General features: G+C 44.5%; 1 protein-coding gene and 1 long non-coding RNA gene across 3 annotated transcripts in view; one reads left to right on the top strand and one right to left on the bottom strand.

Moving 5' to 3' along the window:
* LOC124177572 (nucleolar protein 4-like) overlaps positions 1-26,631 on the bottom strand; it is a 61,646-nt gene that overhangs the window by 9,483 nt on the left and 25,532 nt on the right. For both annotated transcript variants that reach the window (XM_046560082.1, XM_046560083.1), the window contains exons 2-5: positions 11,167-11,221; positions 9,345-9,560; positions 2,434-2,768; positions 839-1,042 (exon numbers count right to left, since the gene is read on the bottom strand). In XM_046560082.1, the coding sequence (XP_046416038.1) occupies positions 839-1,042; positions 2,434-2,768; positions 9,345-9,560; positions 11,167-11,221 (810 nt within the window). The remainder of the gene's footprint in view (positions 1-838; positions 1,043-2,433; positions 2,769-9,344; positions 9,561-11,166; positions 11,222-26,631) is intronic.
* LOC124177573 lies at positions 17,679-19,142 on the top strand. Its single transcript, XR_006869635.1, has 3 exons — positions 17,679-18,083; positions 18,169-18,489; positions 18,575-19,142. It is a non-coding gene; the product is annotated as an uncharacterized LOC124177573 (long non-coding RNA).

Genomic DNA, 26,631 nt, shown 5'->3' with positions numbered 1-26,631 from the left:
TAATATCAATCTTATGATATGCACCTAGTGCCCTCTAAATCAATTGGTTACCCAATTTTTAAGTATTATTCGCAAACTGGAATGATCTGTTTTCTTTGATCGACTGGTGATTCGATCGACCGGAAGCCTTCGTGAAAGTAAGACACAAAACGTTTGTTTAAACATTTTGGAGTTGGCGTGCGATCTGCTTCGCGAGTTACCTTTAGATTCAGATTCGAAAACCTATTGCGATTATAACCGATTGATTAATTTCCCAAAAATTAAACGTTCTATATCCTGAACCGACTCTTCATCGACAGAACGGAATTATCGCTCTCCGACTCGTTTCCACCCTCTCAGACGATTACACGCCAATTAATAACACAAACTGAGCGTGTGTCACGCTGGACCAGTCCGCGTGCCACTCGCGTATATAACGAGTCAAGTGGTCCCGACACTTGGATATTGTCCAGAATACATAGAGTGACACCTCAAGTTGCCGCGTTGCACTTGGCTAGCCATTAATCCCGCATGTTAGGAGAGAAAAAAAAAATAATAATGCTAATGACGACTGCGATTACGCTTATGCCAAAGGGTCGAATGCTGAACGGAAAGGGTGAAGACCAATACTAGTCACGTATAATACTCGCTGTCCGTTTCCCGCAATACAAATTTCAGACAAGAGCAAAACAAGACCGCATACTTGATTCGACTAACACGACTACTGCAGTGAGGTTCTGTAGGTAGTGTCGATTTAATTGGCACTTCCCGTACTGGATCTATCACTTTTTTACGGCGTAAACTAGCCTAAAGAGAAATTACGAGAGTTCCGGGGATAAGAAGAGTCAAGAATACTCACGGGATCCCAGGGCGCACCCTCTCGGCCTCGTTTGTTACGCCTACAACTCTTTAGGTAGGTCCTGATCCTTTTGCGCGCCCTTTCAGCGAACTCTGGAAACTGCCTGGTGCAGCTGTCGATGATGGCCTGAATCTTCTCCTTTGGCTGTTTGGAGATCGGTACTATACGGTCCAGGTTCTCGTCGACGAATAGTCGCACGAACATCTGGAATGAGTGGAACGAGCCGGCGATGAACAAGTGGAAGTTAGCCACGGTGCTTAAGGAATTAAGAATTAAGCAGCAGGCAGGAGGAGAGGTGGAAGACAGAGGAGGTCCAGGAGGTGGGCTCGAGGGGTCTATTAAACTAATTGTAATTAATTAAGAAGCAGCCGTTACGAACGACTGCCGCAGGACGACGGGAAAGTGGCGAGGGGACGAACGGGAGAGGTACAAAGAAAGATAAGGACAGAGAAACAGAAGTACAGAGAATCCGTTCCACGGTGCATTCGTCAAGACCAGCCAGACTGCCGAGATCCTCTTCTACCTGCGGAAGGCACGCCAAAATCTAGTAGATTGTGCTTCAAATTGACTCGAGACTAATCAGTTGCTCCGAATGATTAGAAGAAGTAAGCTAAATATACCAGTTTTGATCACCTTCGTCCCAGTTGTGGGCATGGTCTGATCTAGTTGTTGCCAATACGTATCGCGTACATTTTAAGGTTACGGCCACTAATGGTACACGGATTATTTGAGGTTTACTCGAATGTCCTCCAGGAAGATATATTTTCGAACGATGAAAAAATCACTCAAATCGGTGGAGCAGTTTCTAAGATTACTTCGAAAAAACGTACAAACTTTCTCTCTTTGTGATGTGATACGAGTGTAGAATTGTAGAACGTAGAAATATAAATCAGTAGAAATGTAGAAGTGTAAATAATGGCATTTGATTTTCCATTTTCAATGCCTTATTTTAACCAGCCTCAGCATGTTTGGCTCCTAACTCAGGCTGCCGGAGTTTCAGCTTCACGAGTAAAAGGCGACAGCAGCTAAAGACTTTGTGTCCTCCGGGTAGAATGGTGTCTTTATTCACCTACGGAAAGTACGGGGCACTGATGGTATTCCCTAGACTTTACTAACTACTGGATATGACGTGGTACCGAGTAGACATTGCGCGTGAACCGAACTGAAATTGTCGGTCAACATCATTTGACATCCATGCTGACGTGTTTTGACCTCGATAACTGACGACAACCGATATGACGAATATCGGACTTTATAAGGATCAAGACTGCAAAGATTTCAAATAAAAAAAAAGTTCACGAACGTAATTTCATAACAATTTGTCAGATTTAAAATGTTGTACAAGACTCTAAATGAAATATCAAAGGTCTGTCAATGAATTTCATGTACGAGATCGTATGACGAGATTTTATCGACTTGGAAAGATTCCGTCTGAAAATTTAACGATTTCCTGATGTTTCGAATGATTTCACACGACTTCAACAAAGCGGTTTATCTATCCCTCGGTGCAGCAATACTTTCATCAGCTGTGCGAGTGAATACTTAAGATATGGAAAATAGATGTTTTCTCATTATGTTCTCCAGTTCTGACTCACGTTGAACGCTTTGAGACGCTCCGGATCGTGATGTCTGGGGTCTAGCCTCTCGTCGCCGTCCTCGTCGTCGTCGTCCTCGTCCTCCTTGTTTCCACTGCTGCTGGTCTCGTCGTGAGCACTCCCGGTACCCTCACCCCCAGCGGGGCTCGATTCTCGGTCGCGGTCGAGGCGCGAGAGCGTCGCTGACGGCGCTGGCGGCGGCGTCTTCTTCAATCCCATCGCGTACGAGGCCCAGAGAGAGGCCATGTCCTCGCCCCCGACTCCGGCGACCGATCCGAGGCTTGGCACGGTCCCCGACCCCAACTCACCAATCTCACAGCCGCCATTTCGAGAATCTGAAATCACGCAAAAGCAGATTCCGATATCAGGATCAGGCCGTGGAAGACGGCGGGAACGGTCACTAGCCGCTGGTCATGTGACTGTAAAGCAATGAGATCAGGGACTGGACGCTTGACTCTTGGACCGATCATCGAGCACTAATTATTGCATTACAGTTTCGTTTACCCTCGGCAATGAAGTCAAGACAAGAGTCTTTAAAGTTCGTACAAGATGGTTACCATTGGCCGCTTGATTCTAGCTGGACTACCTCTCTTTTTTCCGATCGATACAATGCGGGTCCGTGATCAGGCCCTTAATTAACGAAGAAGAAACAGCTGTTCAGATCCAAAATTCGAGTCTATACCACTTCGTAGAAGTTTTGAAAGACCTATTCTGACTTGGAACTCATCAATAGTGGCGCGTCATGTTTAGTTTGAAAGAAGTTGATTACCATAGATACGTATAACTGAAAACGTCTATGCAGCTACACCAGGTATACAGTACAGATTGAAAGAGCCGAGACTATAATCCTGATAAATAGTAGCGCTTTGCTTGCATAACCTAATCGGACCTTGGATGATTCCTGGAACTCATACATCTCCTTATTATACCTTGATCGAAGCGTCGCAGTGCCGCACGTTGAGGTTACACCTTAACAATTGTGCGGGGCCAGGCGTAGCGGATATATTTATACACGTGATAATAATAACAATTTTAATGGTCGATCGCCTTGCGTGACGCAATTGATTAAAGAACAGTCCCCGCGCTCCACGCTCTTGTAGGAGAGTACATCTCGAGCGAGCGAGCCGAGAGGCAAAGCGAACGAGAAGAGAGGATCGCGATCTCCGGGGATCAGATCGTTTCGCAAGCGTTTCGGTATCCCCCCCTCGTTGTCCCCCTTTTCTTAGCGATGCCCTTTACCAGCGTCGCAGTTCTCCGCCTGATTCTCAGTTGGCGGTTACTTTATGGTGCCATCGGTCGCGACAGGCTCGAAAGAACGGAGCCGTGACTGCTGAAACATGGAGGAAACTGTTACACCTATCACTCGGCCGCAATCGTCGCGTCGCGGAAAACCTTTCCAATACTAAAAAATCTGGCTTTCCCCTGCGGATTCAAACCGGAGACACAGATTTTCCACGCGGCGTGCCGTATTCGGCTTTACTAATTGTAGTCCGATTGTTTTAGCGTTCGGACCGGCCGTATAAGCCGAACGCGAAAACGGCACACTGGAAAATCTGTGTCGCTGGCTTCGGCGGGAAAGGTCTGGTGGCGATTCGTGCGAATTGGACTCCGGAGGGGTTACATCGGAATCTCCGTAACGCAGCCTAATAAGAATACGTTCCACCGATGTCTCAGTCATACGGCAATCCGTAAGGACCTAATTTAGACTTTCGGTCAATTATTCTTCTAGGACGGTAAAGCGTTCATTAAATGGGTCCAGAATTTATTTAGAGGGAAACACTGATGCTACTCTTGAATTTTTCAGATCGAGGTCAAACAATAGATATTATATATATAATTATATTAATATATTATGTAGCATATATTACTATAATACGACAAGAGATGTCCCGAGAATCTAGAAGTATGTACAGCTGTTGAAATTAAGCCGAAATTTTTGCACCGGTAGCACGATCAAAGTGATTGGAAGCCTTGAATCGCCAATATATATAAGCAATGATTTACAAACGCGGCATACCATATTTCCGTATTTTTGATGTTTCTCTTCATTTTCCAGAGCAGCGAACAAGTTCTCCGTAACATTATCGAAGGAGCTCGCGTAGCGTTCGAAGGGGAAAAAATCTCCCCTTCGTTCCGAGTCCTGCAGCAGGATGCAGAGAGAAAGAGAGAGAGAGAGGGAGAGAGTGCCGCGGTAATATTATCCTTGGGGGAAGACGGAAAGGGGGAAAAGGGGGATGGGAAAAAGGGGCGGCATATCTGCGAGCGAAACAGGAACGAGGGGAGCGTGTTTTATACGTACCGTACAGGGGGAAACGGGGACCGAGAGAAATCCTAACGAGGATACTCGCCGGTCTCGTCGAGGCTTCGCTCTGCCCGTCACCAAGTCGCGTCGCGGCCTGGCCCCGAAGTCCTGGACAAGGAACTCGGAGGTCGCGTTCCGTTAACGCGTCGGCAGAAAAATGCGGTACCGCCGGGCCGCAGTGCGGCATGAAGGAGGCTGCTGAACGGCTCTGACCGTAGCCATACGGGCGATGCATGCAGGAATAACCTGTTCCGAGAGAGGATCGGTGGAAATCGCGTCGCGCTATCAAGGCTACACGGAACGCGCATGTATTCTCGTTTGCGTAACTCCCCGCGAAACGTCTCGATAACGGCAGCTTCGCCGATGAGGCCATTCGCTTGGATACCAAACCAATGATTTCGTGTCGCTTCTACAATATCGCATGATCCTTACTGATTCGCAATGATTTCCCACAGAGTTCTGTAAGCAATTTTCAGAGATTTCCAGATACGAAGCTGAAACTCTAGCAGCCGAGTTCCCAGCCAAACGTGTTAAACTTTTTGAAAATAGAAAAACGCCCTTCAGTTTTGTCCTCGTAATTCTGTAAAAGTAACAAGTATCAAGTTCAAGGGATTTCAGAAAATTTTGATTTTCGTACTTCACTACCTTATTAGATGGGATATTAGATCGTTTGACTACTAATTCTGGCTGCTAGCTTCAGTCTCGTCTTCCGGATTGGACGGAATCGCTGGAGGTCGTAAGAGATCACTGTAAACCAACGAAGGCGATATAGACGAATTGAAACCATTTGTCGTTTAATTCAAGACTTACAACGCGATTCTCATGATTTCTAGCACAACTTTCCGTTGTGATTTTAGGCGATCATTGGCCAATGATTTCCAATGACTTCTACAGTTATCTCGATCGACTTCTCGTCGTTCCACAAGACGCGCCCACCACTCCAGTTCCGTTGGTTCAAAATATGACTCCCAACTGTTACAAGTCCGCGACTTCCTTGATCGAATGATCCGCCACTCGGTGCCCAACTACCCGCAAACCCGGCAGCAAAGGTCTCGACAACGGCAGCGGCACTTTGCTGCTGGATCCTCGCCTCGAAGCTCGTAATTCATTCGCAGTCGAGACGGAACCGCTGCTGCCGCGTAATTTTGAGAGAGAAGCTTGAGGAATTCGACCCCCTTGGCTCCTCCGGGACTCGGGGAGCCCCGCCCCGAGATCTTCTCTCGGTCCGCTCTCTGACCGCGCTGCTGAATGTCGAACGACCGGATCGAACGGAGCCGTCCTCCGCACCACGGCTAGAAAGCCGGTTGCCAATTCCAGTCCGGTATCTCCGGGGCAAGTTGAGCCTGAAATCGAGCACGCAACCCGGCACCGTGAACCCCGCCTTCCCCGTCTTCCTCGCCCCGGATGCGGCCCATCTCTCTCTCGTCGGCGTCTGGCTCACTCTCCTATCATCTACGACTAGGTGCGCACCGACAGTTAGGTGCACGTATCTTTCGACTTGCTTCTCGTAGCTGTGCAAGGTCCTCCTCTTCCTTCTTGGCCTGACCGGATCGAGTGCCGCGTGGCTGTGTTCGTTTGTAACCGTAAAGTGTACACGCAGCGAGTCGGGATCTGGAGTCCTAGCATTGGACACTTTACATCCCTTCCAGCTGTATGCCGATTATGCTACGGGGTATAGTATAAGGAAAAGACCGTTCAGGTATTGGACTCCCTTAAAATGGGTTACGAGGTTTAGAATGCCGGGTTTGAAATCACGGATACAGGTAGATAGCTGAAAAGATGTGAGATCCGGTGGAATGATTGAAGGATGCTGTTGTGCATCAAATCGAATTAACGCCGCGGGGTTTTCACTGGAGCAAAAATTGACACCGTCATTACGTATTTCGTGATAACTTACATTTTATAGAGTGATTACGAGCGATTACTCGACGAATAAATTTTACTTGCGTGATTTGTGATTTTTCACGATACCTCATGAATTCTAATATTTCATACGATTTCTTAAGATTGCAACAAGATTCCCGTAATCGTAAATGATTTCTCACAACTACCAATGGATTATCTTGATGATTATAATTCCAGAATTTTAGTGTAATATTACGGATATCGGTGTAATTTCGGAGATTACAAAATGATTTCGAATGACATTGAGACCCAAATCGCTTCGGTGAAACACCCCTTGAATTCACGCCTTGATGAGGGTTTTCGAATTGATCTACATTTCGAATTATTATATAGTAGTGAGGAAATCAACTTTTTACAAATTTCAATTCTGCAATTGTAATAAGATTTTACTATCGTATATCACCACCTGATTAAGGATCATTCAAGTCGTAAGGTTCCCAGTAAACAGTAAACAGTTATCGAATCAGCAACTCGATAATCGCGCACTAACAATAAAACGTTCCGAGTTGAATTCATACATCGCAAAAAGCAATAATACAAAGCTCAGATTCTGAAGATGGAGAACCGAGAATTCGCTTTCCAGGAAAGATGTCTGCCGAGATGAAAAAAGGCCTGATTTCATCCGCTCGATGTGGTAAGAGCAAAGATGAAAATCATTTCAAATGGGCATAAATCGCAAATCTTGATCTGTACCTAACGCGACAGAAAAGTGTACAAGGAAAACGGTCGTTCTGTAGGCTGTTACGATTACATCCTACGCATCGGTCGTGGAGAAACAAGACGGGAAACATATATGTACACATACAGGTTAATACCTCGATGGTGTAGATACATAATGCATATGGAATAAGAATAAGAATAAGAATAAGAATAAGAATAAGAAGAAGAAGAAAAAGAAAGAGTCGGCGCAGGCGGGGGAAACAAATGACTGGTAGGTCAGAGCGACAAGTCGTTGGCTGCGCCGGGACGCGCCGCGTCGGTGTGGCACCAAAAGGCAGCTGACGACGAGAGAAGAAGAGGTGCGTCGAATCTCCTCTCCTCGTGACTCATATTATAATAATCTTCGACTCCGCAGGGAAGATGTTTTCAAGGCTCGCGCCATGCCGTCGCAATATACCTTGCTCGCTTGCACAAGCGCATAACGCGCATGTAAATCTGCAAAAGTGTGTGGATGTGGATACGCCTCCCCCTCCGCCCCCACCGTAAGGGGGGAAGGCGAGGGTTCCAAGCCAAGCAGCGCGACACGATCTGCCTTTTTCACACCCAAGGGAGAGCAGAGGAGCGGAACAGGACGGAACGGCACCAAGATATGACAGAGAGAGAGAGAGAGAGAGAGGGAAATAGCGAAGAAAACACGAGTGTCGAGTGCGTCACAAGTGCTACACACAACAACGGCTTGAAATCATCAACGTCCATTATACGCGACGGGATACAAACGGTGGCGAATATTCGCGGCATGAAAAATTTCATGCTGATTTCGGCGTTTGTTCTTTGTTGATGGAAAAAAGACGGTATTGCACGTTCGTTCGCACAGTAGCTTCACTTTTGACATCGTGTTTTGGGAAAGAGAGAATTAGGGACGCCGGTGAGTCAGGAATACCTTCTAGTTTGTTTCATTAAGACAGTCACGCATTTTAGATATATAAGATTGACATGATCGTAAGCTGCGAAGATCATCCTAAAAATGCATTACAAAAATGGATGGTTAAATTATAATATCGAGGTTGGATAGCGACGTTTTCATTAACATTAGTTCAAAAATTTGATAGATTCGTGAGATTTCATTTTACGATGGCTTATTTTCTTGAGAATCCCGGTGAGAAACTTTTTTTCATTACGCTGATATCGATGAATATTTAAGTTTTTTTGTTTAAAATTGCACTGATATTGATTTAGATTCAAAGTAAAACCACCTGTATTAAATTTGCCTTTGAAAGGAAAATTTGTTTCATTGTCAGTCAATTCATGAAGAATAGTTTACGCAACGAAACAAGCCATGGTTGAGTCGAACCGAAAGATCTATTAGATCTTTAACTACTTGAAATCTATATTTCATCTCTATTTTTCTTTGAATTTTCAAGAGGATCATCCAAACTTACGAACATATAAAGTTGCCAAATTTTCAAACATCAACTATACACCTTGCAATCAATTTAATGAAAAGGTATCAAATTTCGACTCATCAACCGCGTTCGTTAAGGGGGTGCCGTAGTAGTGTACCTCCAAATATCGAAGTCGGCGTATATCAAAATCAAAAAATCGTCGAACAACCCTGTTCTATATGCAATTCCGAACAGAAACACTCCGATACATTTTCAATTTAACGCAGGCATAAAGAAATGGCACGGATTCTCCAAAATCGCAATACAAAATTCGTAGAATGCATGCCATTTCTTTATTTGTGCATAAAATGAAAATGTCTTCGAGTGTCTTTGTTTGCGATTGCCTGTAAAACGGGGCTGTCAAGTCCTTTTTCGCGTTTGAGTTACGTGAAATTGGATATTTGGAGATACGTACGACTCTGTCACTTCCCCTTAAGATATACGTAGGAATAGAAAAAAATCGAAAAGAAAATGAAAAAACGCGCTGTAAACGGGAACTGGAGAATAAATCTGTATATGTTGAAGAAGCCAAGAATAAGAATGAGAATAATGTGAATGAAAAAAATTAGGAAAACGATCACCGGAGAATTAAGGCGTGTTACCTGTAAGTGTGGAGTTGTTAATCGTGTTGTTTGCCGTGGAAATGACCGATTGGCTGGTGACTGTTGTGGGACAGCCAATTGTGGAGGCAGTCGTTGTTGAAGAGTTATTTGGCGATAGGGCAGCCGTTGCCGCCTGTGCCTGCGCCTGTTGTTGGAGATTATAATTCCACGCGAGCAGCATCAGCTTCAGCTTGTCCGCGTCTTTCATGAGCGCGCCTGCCGAAATTAAAAGTGCCGATTGGTTTTCAGGGTGTTCAACAACAATAAAAGTTTACAATTTATTATAGAACTGCGAGTTACTGGATTAACGACTTCTTCACGCACCGAGAAGTCCTTGCTCGTACGATAATTGAATAACACTGCATTATGCAGCGTGGTCTGTCTCTAGGGTTGAACCGAGTCTTCCGATTTTTCAATACCGATTTAATATCTCCCCAGGAAACTTTCGATCGAGACAATTGATCGCTATTTACGGTAATTGATAGTAAAAAAAAAAGAATGAAAACAAAGTTAATAACGGTAAAGACCGATGCCGCTAATTTTTAAGGAAGAAATATAAATAACGGTGCTGAACTTTTACACGATCGGAATCCTATAAAGGCAAAAATTAAAAAATAGAGTCAAGTTGAAAAATTGAAAAACCGAACAAACTAAAATTCTATAACCTGTGCGCAAATTATGACTCGACGTATTTCAACTATATGTAAAACACGTCGTGTCGGAGCAGATTTTTCAGGGTTCGTACGAGTAAAGACTTCAAGTTACATATTGTAAGAGATACTTGGTATCCTCACGTCAACTTAAACTAATAATTAGTTTCAGCTTTTTGATAGAAATATAATTTGGGTGCAGGCAAGCTCATTGAAATTCAGGGATATGTTTATGGATAAGATGTATTCTCGGTGTTACGTTACCGTACGATGATTTACCGTGTTACCAAATACATAGATATAACTACGTTAATATTCACTAATTAAATCCTATGTTACAAACTGCCGGGTGTCGATTAATTCGTGAAATAATATTAACTGCAACGATATAAAGCAATCAACGACAGCCCCTGATCTTTGGTAAATATAAATATACATGTATACAAGGGCAATATATGCAATTAATCACACACGCGTGTAATTTCTACACATATTTACAAAACATTGGATTGAATTTCATGGCTAACAATAAACGGCCGATAGACAGGCATCTGGCTCTCTGATTGTGAATTGCGAAGTGGGGCGAAAAAAAAGTGATTTTATTTTCCGGATCGAAGAGTGTTTTTTTCACAATCACCTCCAGACCTCGAATAGTGAATTTGCAGATGGTGTGACATCTAACCTACACTAACCGAAGCTAGCTTAATGCATTTATATTGTACAAGTATCGTGTGTGATGAATGAGTAATGCTAATGATTATTGTGAGCAAATAATATGTTCAGCGCGAAAAATGAGAAATAGATTTCAAATGATAATTTTTTAATTTAAATCAGTGCAAGAGTCAATGAAACGCTGAGCCTGACAATGAGGTGATTAGTGTGGCACAGAACATCCGCCTTGAGAAGAAATGCTTTTCGAAAGGCTTTTAAGTCTGAAGAAGGTCAAGTTTTTTCAGTTACAATATCATGGTTACAACAGCCGATTCCTCAAAATGGGTTGAAAAAAATTAACCAACTCAGTTCGAATAACCGCAGTGGGACAGTTTCGAGGCTGAAGAGTCATTCGAAAGCCGTTGATCACGTGTACAAGTATTCGGAATATAAAAATTCCGACTTAGATTATCGTAACAGACAGTGTAATACTAAAATTGCCAATAGAAATTTTCACTCACTCGAGTAATGGTCATCCTCGGAGATGTCTGATGGTTCTGGGGTGGAAATATTCTCCTGTAACCAGAAAGAGTAAGTCTTTGATTATCGATCGCAGATGAAGATTCGTGGTTAATCGGTTCTACAGAAGACAAAATCCATTCAAAGCTTCCGCGTAACGTTTCCGTCTGACAAATTTTCCGCCTCTTCGTTCATCAATCGCATCAAATGTCACCAGTTTTATATTATACCAAACAAAAAACATCGAGAAAAGAGGAAATGAAAATAATAGTGCACGCACATATAAAAATTCATGTCGAAATCCAAAATCAGAGACTGCGCTGTCACAATTGACGTGTCAATAGATCCAAAGCGAAGTCCTTTTAAATTTATGCAAAACCTCGACATTTCTGTCGCTGAATATCTTTCGAAAATTCGAAAAAATCATCGCGCTGCGTCGTCGTAACCAAAATTCAATTCGCGACCAGTCAGCACCTGCAATCGGGCCCCGCTGCCTGTCACCTAAATGGTTTACGCATACCAGGGCGGGGATTACTTAGGACCTTCGACCCTTGTAACACTCGGTGAAACGAACCGAGCCTCGGATGGCCAGCGGTTAACGGGTGTCCGGTTAAAATGCATGGCAGTAGAACCTGCGGACTGTTTCGTAACGCGCCCAAGTTGTGCGGTCGAACTGCAGGCGGACGGGACGCAGTCTTTGTATCTGTGTCAGGTCTCGTGTTGCAACTTCAGAAGGTCGACTGGTACGATATAGACACACGTACTACAGACACACCTACGAGGCGCAAACGGACGCAAGTATTTCACACGTGATTACTCCTGCTACATCCATATACGACCTCATCCCGAACCGCGTCACATGTATCTATGCATGCGTACGTTGTACAGGCAGAACTTTGTTCACTTGATCTGAAAATTTTCATTCGAATACACGACGGATGAAGTGCGACCGTTTTTGACGATTCTTGACTCTCAAGATGCAATCTTGCCGTCGATGTTATGCTGAGAAATCAGGAATCTTGAGTGCAGGCTGCCCGCGCGTATTATCGTCTTAAGAAAAACCCGCGGGAGAGACGGGAAAATTTATTTAATAACCGGTAAGGAATTTATTGAGTGAATTCTTGCTTGTAAAGATTTTCCCCGCCGCACACAAGGTTGAGCTTCTAACAGCAAAGTCTGTAAAGTGAGCAAATAAATGTAGCCATAGCGAATATTAGGTTTAGGAATTAAAAAATTCCGTGGTCTTATTTTCTCCCTTTATTTACGCTTAAATTTTTTCGTTTTGCACAATTGTTTTACCGAGAGTTTTGAATTTATATATCACGTTACGCCGTATCCGCGTTATACGTAACTACCTCGTACCAACAAAGTAATTATGCTAATGGCGGTACCCAGAGAAAGGTCCCCTAATTAGCCTGATGGAATCCAAAACGTCGGTGCTCTCCCATGTCTTAAACTTTTCGTGCGCTAACGACTGTCAATATGTACCCATTAACGATGTGTGACGGTGCAAACTAGGATATACGAAAGTCCATCGCAATCCTTAGGTTTGGCTGGCTACACGCTGCCTTTGCTGGTTTCCAATATAAAGAAAAACGGAGTAGGTAATTGGTAAAATGTAATATTTCGCATGATCGGGTTTGGTTAGAATACAGCTCTATTAAATTGGCTTACAGCCAACTACGTTAGAACGATTTCAGATAAACATTAGATCGAAAATTCACATGTTCACCAAAATTGAGTAAAATTGGGTGAAGTTCATTCGACTATCATTGCACACTGAACGAATCATTACTCGATTTGCTATAGCCAGACAGATACGTCTTTATTCACGTTCGCCAATTTACAAAATTGAGTATACCTACCTAGGCAAAAAATATATAAAAATATAGAAATTCAGGTACGAACATACCGCTGAACATGAAAATTTTGAATCATTACCCTTCTTCATTTTGAAATTCAACAAATCAGATTTTCGGATCTCGATTCGAAACCTCGAGTGACATGGAAGAGGAATAATTGGTATTTACCGCTCGTTTGCCTGCCGCCCAATTTTCACCCTTAGCCGTTTCTACACTCCTACGTAATGCAGCGTAAAACGGGAGCCCGTGGCACTAGGCATTACATGTAAAATACCTAATCTGGACAAAAGGACGGCGCGTCCCGAGCGCGGCACTCTTTGGACTCGGGGACTCAACGGACGTCATCATATCCAGGCATATGTGCAAGCGGCGACCTGGCCACCATGATAAGAATTCAAGCGCGTGTAACGAGCTGAACACCCGACGCTCTCACCTACGCAGAGACAGCAGCAGCAGCAGCAGCCCCACGTCCGCCGGAAGTCCCATGATAAGCGAGAATCTCTCGGTACACGCGCGCAGCTCCCCCTCCCCTCCCCCTTCTGTAATATACACCTACAAATCACGACACAATCGGACGCTGCTTGTCATCCTTTGCTCGATTGCAACGCATCCTTCACTTATTGGTCAGAGCAACGTGGTGTGTGTGTCGCGAAAGAAACCGTCACGTGAGAAAGTAAGAGCCGGAGGGTCGAGGATCTAAGGAAATAATCTCGAAAGCTTGGTTCACACCACGCCGTACTTTTAAACGCAACTGATTTTCGGTTTTGGCGCCACGTACGTTGTCGCCTATTTAAACGCCTTTCACTTTCACTAAGTTTATATGCTTCCACGAAGTTTCGTATCACTGATTGGCTAAGAAAGAGTTCCATCATTGGAATCCTTCCGTAAGCTGATGATAGATCGGAAGTTGGGATTATTCCACAATATATTTTTACCCTGAAAAATAACCACCGTTATTAACGCCGATAAGAAGTTTCGAAAATCGAGTCAAATTACATTACACCGAAAATCTTACACCGAAGTTGCTTGGTTTCATTTGAAACCGTGCTCGACGATAAACTGACTGTACGAGTGTCTTTTCGATATTGACAAGCCGCGTAGTATCGTCATCAGTACATGGAAATTAGCTATGGTTAAACACAGGCCATACTCGCCAGTCTGCAGACCTTGATAGCTGTTTCACGGAAAAATATTTGAAAAGGTCGGTTTCAGTGGTTAGTGTAAATAAATTTTATGGGGACGGAATGTATCAAGAAGATTTCAGCAGTCAATTTCACACCCTAATACGACACCGCAAAATTTAAACTCAATACACACGATAAAAAATGTCACAACTCTGCTCTAAATTCAAACTCTTTTCCAGAGTTTCAGACCAGACTTATTCTCAATGTTGCTTTTTTACTCGTTAACAGAGAATAACCACTATTTTCCGGGTACATCGATCTGGATCAGGAAAAAAACCATGAAGTTTTGCCATTGATCGCTAAGTTCCGTTTCTAAACAAGCGGTTCATTCTGATTTCTTGCAGCCGTGATTCCACCACTTGTTGCTATTTAACTCCAACCAATCATAAATTAATAGAACTTGATACCTACAAGTGGCAACTTGAGTTTGCGGTCAAACTTGATCGATCAAAAGTTTAGATACATAGAAGAACACCTTTCCCGGTATTGATACTGACCAATGTTTTATCCGATACAAAACAGAGTAGAACCCGACTAGAGAATTCCTGTTACATTCGTCGGTTTAGTATGTTTTCGGTAGTGAGCTATGCTTCAGGAAAGTGCAAAAATATACCAATTACCGTTGAGGTCGAGTAAACAAGTAACGTGACGAACGGTGCAGGTTATCACGAAGGTGCGAGGATAAAAGCGACGAGACCAAAGAAGCGTAGCTCCAGGCAGGTTACAGAGGAGTTCGATGGTTAGGGGAGGTGGGAGAACGAGGAGGAGACGCAGGGGAGAAACGGAGAACATTTGTTTAGTTGGTAGCAATTAAGCCACTTGGTGGCAATTGTTTGTCGCTCAGCAAAGAATTCCGCTCCCACCGCGCGCGGCGTCGCGTCATGTCGCGTAGCGGCGTTACGAGTATACGGCGACTCTTCGGCCAGAGTACGACGGGAGAAGGAGAGAGAAAGAGATAGCGAAGAAGAAGAGAAGCGGCCGACACACAACAATCGAGGCGATAAAGGCGAACGAGTTGTCGGGGTTAAAGTTCAACTTCCCCAGTAGCTGACCGTGCCTCAGCCAATCGGCGCCTCGGGCTTTGGACTAAGACAAGGGGCACCGGGAGGAGGACGAAGAAACTCCCGGGGACCGAGTGTCTTTCGGCTCTCATCTGAACCGAGGGCGAGTCGCTTTCTCAGACCCGTAACAGCCTCAGCCTTTCTGCAGCAGGCAATGCGCTGCACGTGGAGAAGGTGAAACCTAAGAGCCAGGCTTCTCGGCCAGGTCGACGAAGAGGTACCACAGGAAAACCGAGAACCGACCTCGGCTTATTTTTTGTCTACTTTGGCCTCGAATACGTTCTTAACGAAGAAATGACTGCGGGCAAATGTCGGTCGCCTCTCTCTCTCTCACTTACTGATTGCAGTTCTCCAATCCTCTGTCACGCCATGCCACACGCGATTTCGGGCTTTTTTCAAATTTAACACTAATTCTTCGGTTTCGCATAGCTCTCCGATTAGCTCTAGCGGTGATCGATTCGGTGTAATCACATTTTAACGGAAGAAAGCCAGAGAGTTTGTAATCTTTCCTCTGTGACAAGTGGCCTGCGACCGATAAATAAGGGTAAGGATTACACAAACGTCATTTGGCAAACTTCGGCATTCTAATCCCAACGATCACATACTTGTACCGGCATAGTATAATACTTACTTCAACCAAGTACAAAGTTTGTGAACATTTTGAATCAGAGAGGGATCCAGAATGATTCCCTTTTCATTCATTGCTTGATACCGATGGCAATTGAAAATAAAAGAAAAATAAAAAAAAAAACCTCCGAGAATCTCTCAAACGATAAAATTTTCTCTCGTCAATTAGCCGCTTCATTACTCGGTGTGGATCGGATTTCGATGAAGCGTACCAAGGCGGCAACGTCTTAAAGTCGAGTGGACTTTGACCAAAGTGATCACGATGACCCGTTCCCGCGTTTTCCCTGGACCTATGTATATCGCTAGAGATTCTGACATTACCAGCACGAGGATAGGTTTTCACAGCTAGTGCGTTAGCACTATTCATCTAGGTGAGATGTAGGCACATAAGTGTCATAAAATTTCTCCCCCCGATCAAAGTCTGCACACGAACGATTCTCTAGCCCCCATCGAGGGGGTAGTCGAAGTGCGAGGGTTACGTGACGTGGCCGGGATCGCGTATTGTGGGGGAGGGTTTCGGGGAGAACCGTGAGAGTATCGCCACGGGGGGAACTCGTTGCGTTTCGTTCGAAGGGGCGTACGTGGGTAGTCGCGATGGGGATCCGGACACGCACGTGTGGGCACTAAAAAAAAAGGAAGAGGAAAAGAAGGGACGAAAAAAGACACCATGGAACGGAGGAGAACGCGAACTCGCGTCCGTGTGCCGCATGTCGAAACACGCAAGGGTAACGAAGAGGCGGTAATGCAGCAGTGATCGTCGTCGGCATCGCGGTCGTGTTGTAAGCTGCAGTAGGTATATCGCCTTCTACGATCTAAAAATCAGCCTTATCCACCTTTCCACCTCCACCTCCTTCGCCTCTTTCCCCCTCTTCGTCTATCTTATACCGGCTATGTTAACCGCGGCGCCAAATCAAAGCCAACGTGTAACGGGTCGAAGAATGGGTGAAGGGGCGCCCACACGTTTAACTTCCGGGAAGTCGGTCGGTCGGTCGTTCGGTCGGTCCCTTGAGGGATAACAAGAAAAAATAAAGTATAAAAAATTAACTTGAAATAAAAAAAAAAATAAAAAAAGAAAAAAAAACAACACCGAGAAGTCGACTTACAGAAAGACAAAACGAAGATACACGCTTGTAAAGAGAGAGCCCCCTTTTATTCTGGGAACACGGGGTATAACATGGGAACCGGCACGAGAAACGACGAACGGTGCGACGCGGTGCGTCTGCTGCCCCGTTGCTCCGACTTGCCCGACTACCTTAGTTGACCCCTTCGCAACGAGGGACAATTGGGTGTAACAGTCTCCTCTCTCTCTCCCATCCGTCCATCCGTCCATCCGTCCACCCGTAAACTCTAGCGCACACGCACGCACACATACGTACGTTATACCAGATCGCACAGCTCCTCTCTTCTTCGTGTGCAACGCTGCGCGCTGTCCATTATGCCTGTCACGTGTAGCAGTGCGCATGTGCGCGAGCGATGCAATGCGACGCGATGCGAGGCGAGGCAAAGCGAGGGCATCGCGAGGTTACTTCGCGTCGCCCTGGTCGCCCGTGTGAGGCGGTGTTGGGGTGAGGGGGAGGTCGAGGGGGATGGGGGGTGGGGGGGACCATAAGACGCTAGACGAGGCGAACACATGTGGCCCCTCTCCCTCGTGCAGGCCTCCTCGTCACTTCTCCCTCCCCCTCCCTCCCCCCCCGCCCCCGGGCCGTTCTTTTTCCCTCCGCCGCTTACTTAGCCGCTTCGCGTTGCCACCTCCCGCGTTCGTTGTGTTCCTCATCGAGTGTGTTCCGTTCCTCTTCTGGCTACGGTTCGTCGTCGTTGGATCGCAGCCGTGGTCGCCGCCGCCGCCGCCGCAGCGACTCTCTTCTCCCAGGCCAACGAACGGATAAACTCGTTCCCCTCTCTCTCTCTCTCTCTCTCGCGTTCGTAAACTCTGTCCTGTTTTCGCTTGATCATCTTACTCCGCTGGTGCAGGGTACGATTCGCTGTGCGATACGTGTGCGGACGTAACGTACACCGTGTATGTATACGTCGGACGGACCGACGTGACGGAAAAACTCGCTAATGGATGAGACGCGATCCCCGGGCTCGTCATCGTCGCGTATATACATAGACTTGCCAAAAGAAATCGAGAGGCTCTCGAATCCATGCGTCGCGCTTTGGTCTTTACAGGTACCTACACCTATAGGTACGCAGTAAACTTTGTTTTTATGCAGCTTTGACCGATGTCCTCGGTTTCTTCTTCTTCTTCTTCTTCTTCTTCTTCTTTAAAGAGTAAATCAACAGATCCTTTTCGACGCGGGCGGCAGTTCCACTCCTTGATGTACGGCCAAGGGGAGTCCCCCCCATGTGACCGACATGTAAGGTAGTCGGGACCGGGGGGATATTATAAAGTATACTTGGCGATGACGTAGCCGGCACCGTAAGAAGAGAGTCTCGGATCGAGGTGTCCGTTTGTCCACGTGTGTGCGTCTGTATGTATACTCGTACGTATAAATACACGTATCGCAACGGTGGAACACATTCGGTGCAGTATGGAAGCCGTGGTTTAATCAGTGCGTACCATCTGCCTACCCCGTCGAGATCTGTTATACGTACGCATGTATAAATGTGTGCTATTTTTTTCAACCCGGCAGAACGGTGCGTCTATTATAAAACTGGGTGTATTTGTTTTGTCAGGTATGAGAAATGAACCGACGATCACGATCCATGATTGGCAATGAATATACCATTCAACGAATCATCGAATTGACCATCGGCACGAGTACCTACGCAGAATTTTTTCATAATTATTGCCTCGAGATTGGTAAAAAATATTTCAGTACACCGATTTTACTGTTTCGCTAACGATAAGTACTTGCAATACATGTGGATGTAAGCTATATTATCAGTGAAAGCACAAAAAAGTTTAATCCAATTTGCACAGCTATCGGTTCATGACTTTTGGTCGGGGATAGATTATTTTTTGTCATTCAGTCGATGTACTGTGCTGAATCGGTTTCGAACTTCGCAATCTGGATCGCGGAATCGGATTCAACGACCTCGAAAATATCTCGATATCGAACTTGACAGAAATCAGTTGGATAATTCCCAATGTAAGAAACGGAAATTCATGTATCGGCTTCCGATCGACTGGCTAAGGATTAATGGGGTATAATTTTCTAATAACTCATCTTCACTATTACAGGCGTTGAAGGTTCCTTAATAGATTTTATCCATAGCCCGCACAGAAGGTGAAGAATGATAAATAAAAATACCATAAAAATGTCAAGTTGTGTATACATCTGTATATATGTAAATACAGTTTTTACTTTAGAAGAAATCAGATACTTATCCAATTCTGTTTCGTAATTAGCTCGCCGTGCTTTCAACAAGAAAACAAATAAAATTCTTACATCCCACCAAAACCTGCGATTCATCAAATAGAATCTGAAATTCTGTTGCGTTTCGACGCTTGTGATTGTTACATATCTAAGCAATTTTACTTCTTTTTTCTTTGCGACAATAATAATAATAATAATAGTAATAATAATAGAGAGAAATGTGACGAAATTAAGTCTTTATTGCTCGTTTGAGTCGATAAATTCTTTGCTCGGTTATAGCCGACGATATAGGTATATTACAGACGAAAAGTATCCCGATCCCCGAGGGTGAAGCTGGACCCTCACGCAATGCCTCTGTGTATGCATGTGCGCCTATGTGTATGTATATCGGTTTTTGTATTGTAACGAGACAACACGTCCCCTGGGATTATTCAATTGTAGCCTTTTTGTGAAGAGTTAGGTCTGCTCGCACGCTGAGTTTAACTTTAACTCCCGGTACGAAATGAAACTTTTCACGTATAGGGGCGGAAGGGGCGGTCTTTTATAGACACATGTGGGCTCTCGTATGACTTGCCTATATCCGCACCTACACGTGGCCCCCTTACTCCTTCACCGATTTTCAAACCAACATCGTCAATTGCCTCGAAATTGTGTGTAGAGCCCATATCCATGGCAAACAGCAGTCGGGATATAAACACTTTAACTACCTGCGTGTAAAAAACGAAATTCTAAACCGGAGAGTTGGAGCTCCGAGTTTATCACAAAGAGTTAATGATCCTGGTGAGTTTAAAGATTCAGCTATTATTTGACTTTGTTTCAGCTTCGCGACACGTTCCATTCCGCAAATAGTGAATGTTGATTAAATTTGACGATAATGAAAGTGAATTCAAAGAACTAGACTTGCCAGAGATTTTATGGCAGGATTATAAAATCCACAGCAAGTGCCTAGCCTTTTTCTGTTAAAAACAAAATTGTTCTTGTCGATTCGCGACACCGAACGTAACGTAACGTAACGGATGTACATTTTCTTTACAACCTGATCTGATACATAAAACCGCACATTAGGAACCAGCCCTAAAAATCTAAACAGAATCGATGATCCAAAGGCCTGATACTCTCTTTATAAGTACAGGCAAAGAGTTCTAAAATCCCGTAAAACCCCAATGAAAATTTGATGACAATCCGCTGCGGCAACATATCGACACAAGCGGTACCGCACGAATACCACAATACGTAACAAAGAATCCAAGGATGGCCGTGAAATAGGATGTAAGAGAAGAGTAGTCCGTACAAGGGTATGATCGTACCCGTACGGAGGAATCGAAATGAAATCGAATAAAGTCCTTGGCTACTAGCCAATCAGGTGATATTGTCTGCTAGTCCCAGTCGGTACCATAAGGCGTATTTGTTCCGTGCATCCACCGTGCACAATACGAAAAAGGGATGGAGGTATTGCCGGCGTGTCCATCGTTAAGCAAAGAGTCGCAAGTGAGGGGCGGGGGGTGTAAGGCTGATGCATTCTGAACATTCCGAACCGTTCAATTTGTTCCGCTGCACCCGTCTGAACGCGCGCACACACACACAAACTCACACAAACACACACATTACGCTGCATCTTCTCATCACAATGTCTAACTCCGTTTTACTCACGGTCGCTTTGGACAAACTCCAATTCTTGACTTTCGATTCCTCCTTCTCCCACTACTACTCACATGTTTACACGGATACTTATACTTGTAGCTCCTACAGTGTTCACTCTACGTTCTGCACTTTGCTGAAAGCAATGCTGGGGCTGCTGTTGCTCAGACGGAATTTCTTCTCAGTGTTACGCGTCCCTGATCTCCGACCTATTATTTTCTTTGGAAACGAACCTACGATTCCATACGGTTACTCCGCATAATTCGTCGTTGTTCTGATCGAAACCAGAATTTGACTAAAAATATCTGGTCTTGATGTGTATTCGCAAGATACGTCACGTTCATCACGACCTACCCGAAAATACGTTAACGACGTCAAACCATCTTCACAGTTCAACCTATGAATATTATCAGTATGACATAGCGTAACATTTGACGATAATCATTGTTCATTTTCAATGGCACGAAGAAATTTAACGAGCGTAAATAAATTTTGCGGTACAGTTTCACACGCTGAATAATACGTTTTCTTTGGTATCGTTCACACTTGTAAAGTTACAACGGCAATTAGAGTATCTTCTTTCGGTACACATACATACGCTTTTATCTCGAACAACGATACGAATATTTCGAGTTAAGAAGTTAATTTTACCTACACCCCAAGCGAACGAAGAAACTTTCGTTGCTCGACACTTCCTTAATTCCCGCTGCAAACAGCCTAAAGTGTATAAATAACTGAAGGTTTTCATAATTCATCCAATTTTCAATGAAAAAAACAACGGAGGAATTAAGTAGAACTCGGAATAACTTTTGCGCGTTTAATTTACTCCTTATACTCGGTTTTTGTTTTATTTTATTTTTTCTCGCTCAGCGCCTCACACGGAGATCATGCGACGATTTGCGTATACAAATAATCGCAAATTCTTCCCACCAACGTAATACAAACAGTTCGTGTGCGTCTGGGACGAAGAGCACGAGTTCAATTGGAGCAAAGATACGTACCCCGGATTATCAGTATCAGGGAACACGTGGCAGCAATTGCGGTAAAATACCCCTCCCGCCCCCCGAGACTCTTCATCTCGACCCGCAATTTTTCCTTCACAGCTTATCAATCGCCGCGCTTTACCGCCAATAACGAACCGCCGGGACCTCTCATCGTCGGCAGCGCAGTTTGACGAAGCAAGTCATTTTATCTCATACAGCTCGCATGCGCCCTTCGGCGGTCAGCAAGGATTCCGTGTGTTCAAAAAAACAAAAAAAAAAAACACCATTTGGTCTTCGGTAGGTTTATTACCATGTATTTTTTTTTTCCAACACATCTCGCGATGGCTTGCCTTTTTGTCATCTTATTTCTTCGATATTTTATACAACTACTTGCTGCACGCACGCGTATGTTACACCTATACACGACGCGATATGTAGTTTACATGAATACGGGATCGAAGACGTAGTTCGCGTAACTCGGACAACCGCTCCTCAGTGACTCGTGTCATCTGTCACCGGTTAACGTTCAACGTTAAGCTCGTCTGTATCCTATATAACATCGTGCTAATGTAAATACCTACATACACACTCGCAAACCGTAGGTATTCTCCACATATGTGTGTGTGTGTATGCAGCGTGTTCAAATAAACATACGGGTCTAATTATTACCACTGAACGCGTCCCAAGAAAGGGTTGGATAAAGGGGTGAACGGTACTCGGCAGGTAATCAATTCCTTTTTACAGGTATATTTAAACATTGGAATTAAGGAAACTAAGGAAACGTATTTATACTTGAACGATTCAGTTTATTTTAAACAACTTAGAAGATGCTTTACGTGCGTTGGTGTGTATTAGAAATTAAATTGGAAATAATTATTGGATTTAAAACGAAATTCAAGAAGATTGAAAATAAAAGTTCGAAGGCTCAACAGCGAAAACTTTTAGGATCATTTTTCCCTACGGCATCGAGTGTAAAAAAATTTTCTTAATATTTCTAATCAATATTTGCGACAAAATTATACGTCTTTCGCTTCAGCATCTGCTCGTACACCATATAAGCCTTGCGCCATGTATTCGTTTACCGTAATCACATGTCAGTGCAGATACGGATATAATACATGAGCATATACTGCATAAAATAACGAATTCTATTCAATTTGTACAAGATTCGAAACCAGATTATCATGTATATATCTATCTGTGAATTTCAAAAACCGTAATATTATCTTGGAAAATAAATACCATAAGGGTTTGACGGGTGTAAAATTCCTCACGAGCCCGTCCAAAAACGATTACAACAAACTCCTTGGAACTGCTTCAACCTCATATGTGCGCTGCATTACAGAATCACGCGACCAGTCGTCGAAAAAAAAAAACCCCATTGATCACCTCAACACCGTGCGAAAGCCATCGCTAAAACGCGCCGTTCCGTTTCCCATAAAACGTCGCGGGCACGTGATCCATGCAATTGCGTTACGCCTCGCCAGTTTTCCTCTCATACCGGTAGTCGCATGCCTACTCGGGGCATGAAGTCGAGGGCCGCTGTAACGGTTCCCTTGGACGTTCTTCTCTCGCCGCAGTCAGCCCAATCGTTAGTCCCAGCAGCAGCGGTCCCAAATTCCGCAACCCCCCCTCCTCCACTGCTGCACCGTCCAGGAAGAAAATGGGGATGTTTTCCAGTCCTAGCAGGGATCCCTCCCCATCCTGTCTTCAGGCCCCGTGGAGGCGTTGAGGCAACGTGTAGCGCGGCTCCACCGATATCCTCTCCTCCTAGCAACGACGACCCTCCACCCTCCCTTTCCGTTCCGGTCCCACTGGCGTCTATTCGACGCAGACCTACTTGCACACGAAAACATCTCCGAGGTGGAAAACCGACTTATACCAACACCGTCTGACGGCCACAGACTAAGGTCGATACACGCTCCAGTCACTCTGTGCAGCTTTGCTTTACTTACGCTCTATAGAGGAAGATATACGTACACATTGTACCTACACCACCCGAGACAGCGATGGGAACGAGCAAATCTAACCCCAGCTGTGAGCGAACAAGGCTACGAGATCATTCGAGAAGAGGACATGTTTCGTAATGAGGATGATGTTGGTAACGTTACCGCAACGAGGCATGCTTAGGAAAAATTGTTACTTCGCGCCTTTAGGAATTACTAAAATTTAACAAACCACGATAAACAAAATATACTCATATTTTACATAGCCAACTCCTTGATAGTCATTTTAAAATTGCGCAATACTGATTTTTTCCCTGACATTTCGTTACGTTGACGTTGCTATCTTCAGCCTCGTCATTGATCCTCTGAGACGGAGCGTTGGGCGGCTACGGACGTTTACTTATTTTTAGATGATTTGTTCGCGAGTTGTTACTTCGTTTGAATGACAGGTATGTATCAATGTACCGGCTTATATACCGGTTCAATAATCTCTGGACATATGTCAGTGGCGCTTAACGCTCCCGCGAGATGGTAGTTATTGGGAACTACGATACTTTGAATATCGTCCAGCACCTGTTTTGCATTGAGTAATTTAACGTATATTTAGTGCCAGTGCCATTTAGTATCCAGTAAAATTTCGCTGATAATTATTCATTTTGTGTTGAGTTGGGAACACTTTTAAACCCGGTATAAAAATCGTTATACAACTTGCTTCATCGGGCATACATTACACATACCTACCAACAGTTAAATAAACAGTCGCTTTAATTCATTTCGGCCAAGTGATTTCTTCTTTTCGATACACTCCAACTTTCATCGAAGTATCAACACAACTCGTAGAATTGCGAACAATTTGTCACGGTGTGTTTAATCAGAATTGATTTTGCGGTAGATCTGTCGGGATATCCAACAAAGATTAAGTTCGAATAAAAGTACGAATTCTACATCATTGAATTGCAAAAACGTCGATTCCGAAACTCTGTTTTATGATATCAATCGTTCAGACAGCTAGAGACGGTGAAAAAAGAACCAAAGAATAACTAATCTTTGTAGCTTTTCGACCCTTCTATCTACATGACACTACATCAGCTGTTGATTGTCGATCGGAAGATAATCTTGAATATAAGATTTTCGTTGCGAATGAACATTCATCCGATCGAATCTTTCGCTAGCTGTACAGGCAATACAGCCCACGGCGGCTTTTGTGTATAGAGCAAAACAGCGAAGGAGAGTTTAAGGAGTCAGGACTTGGAGGCGAGTCCCGAGAGAGATGGGGGGAGAGAGAGACGAGTAGATATAGAAGGAGTGTGCGAGAGAGAATAAGACGGAGAAAGACGACGGAGGCGGGAGTCGAGAACCCTACAAGGAATTAAGAGCTTATTCCTAACAGGCACCAGGCATCGCGCGACGTTGACTCGCGTTGCTCGACTACGGGACGCTCTCACTTAGCAACTCGGGATTCCAATGAGACGGAAAAAATTTGTTGCGTCAAGACGCTCGTTACCCTATATAGACACGTATCCACACCACTTTGTACCAACATGCCGCATCTGGGCCTGTTGCCCCGGACCACGCCAGGCTAACCTCACTTCAATCCGTACCTAGGTATCCCATTTTTTCGATACTCGAGGCTCGGGATGAATTCCAATATCCGAATGACCATTTAAGGAAACGCGCCATTGGCTGTAAAGACAACTTCCCTGGAGATTGACTCGGCGAGATGTTCATTCGCTTACAACCGAATTCATTCCTCGGTACAAGTTCCGTACAATTCACGATAGGTTTGGACGAGGTGTCTGAAATTTTCGCCGAAAACTCTCGGACATTTGAATTTTTAATACAGGTTGTTAAGTTGTAATTTTGCAAACTTGAAGACCTTATTATTACGGTTTTCGATAAAGCTTGGCCAATCAAAATTTCGTATACATTTTGGACGCGAAACTTAATCACTTGGATTAAAAAGTGTTTAACTTCGCGAAGTCAGCGACGTGATCACCTTGCGGCTTGGTCAGTCGGCTAGTGCATCGCAAAATGGCGCTGAGCTTAGTAACAAAGGAGTTAGAAATAAACCAAGTGCTTCAGGGTCGTAAATCCGAGATCGCGAATTGCAGGAGTTAGTACAAGATGATCATCGGGGCAGTCCGCTGGATGTAAGCTTCCGGAGCGTCGACGACTAACTCGAGTTTATACGAGAAAGATTTTAAATTTAAGTGCTTCAAGAGTTTTGGCGTCTGCTGCAGAGGCTACCTTTTCGTTCATTTTCGGAATTCTTCGCCTCCCCCTCGCTTCGCAGACTGCGGCCGTAGCATCGTCTGCTTCGAAAGCACTGCAGCATCCGAAGATTTGACGAGGAAAGAAGTGCGGGGAAACCGGCCGCCCTGCCCAAGTCTGACGGAGGGGTCGAGCAGCCCCTGGATGCAGGGATTCCAGCCTCCCCCCAAACCGGCAGTTAGATTTTATACAGAAGTTTAACTTCCGCTAGCGAAAGAGTTCGAGGATGGTGACGCGCAAACTGCTTTTCTTTACCCTCCCTGCACGCTGCAATAACCGGATTCTAAAATTAGATGAAGATGCGAATCACCAGGGGGTCCCTTGCAAGAGGGTTGACTGGCTACCAATTTTTTTCCGACAAATCAATTAATCTCCTCTCGCAGCGTTCGACGTTTCGATGAGTTTTCAAGAATATTGTCATCACCTTCTGTAATGTATACCTGTTCAAGATTCTTAGTTTCGGCTAGCGAATGTCAGATTTACAAAGCCAAATTGGCAAAAATACGCGTTGCAAATCTTCTTTCGTACTTTACGTGAGCCAGTACGTCATATTTCTTCACGCAAAGATTGCTCAA

This window comes from Neodiprion fabricii, chromosome 3 (assembly GCF_021155785.1).
Source record: "Neodiprion fabricii isolate iyNeoFabr1 chromosome 3, iyNeoFabr1.1, whole genome shotgun sequence".
Lineage (NCBI taxonomy): Eukaryota > Metazoa > Arthropoda > Insecta > Hymenoptera > Diprionidae > Neodiprion > Neodiprion fabricii.
Note: the sequence above shows the minus strand (reverse complement) of the source record. Positions and strands in the feature narration are given on the sequence as shown.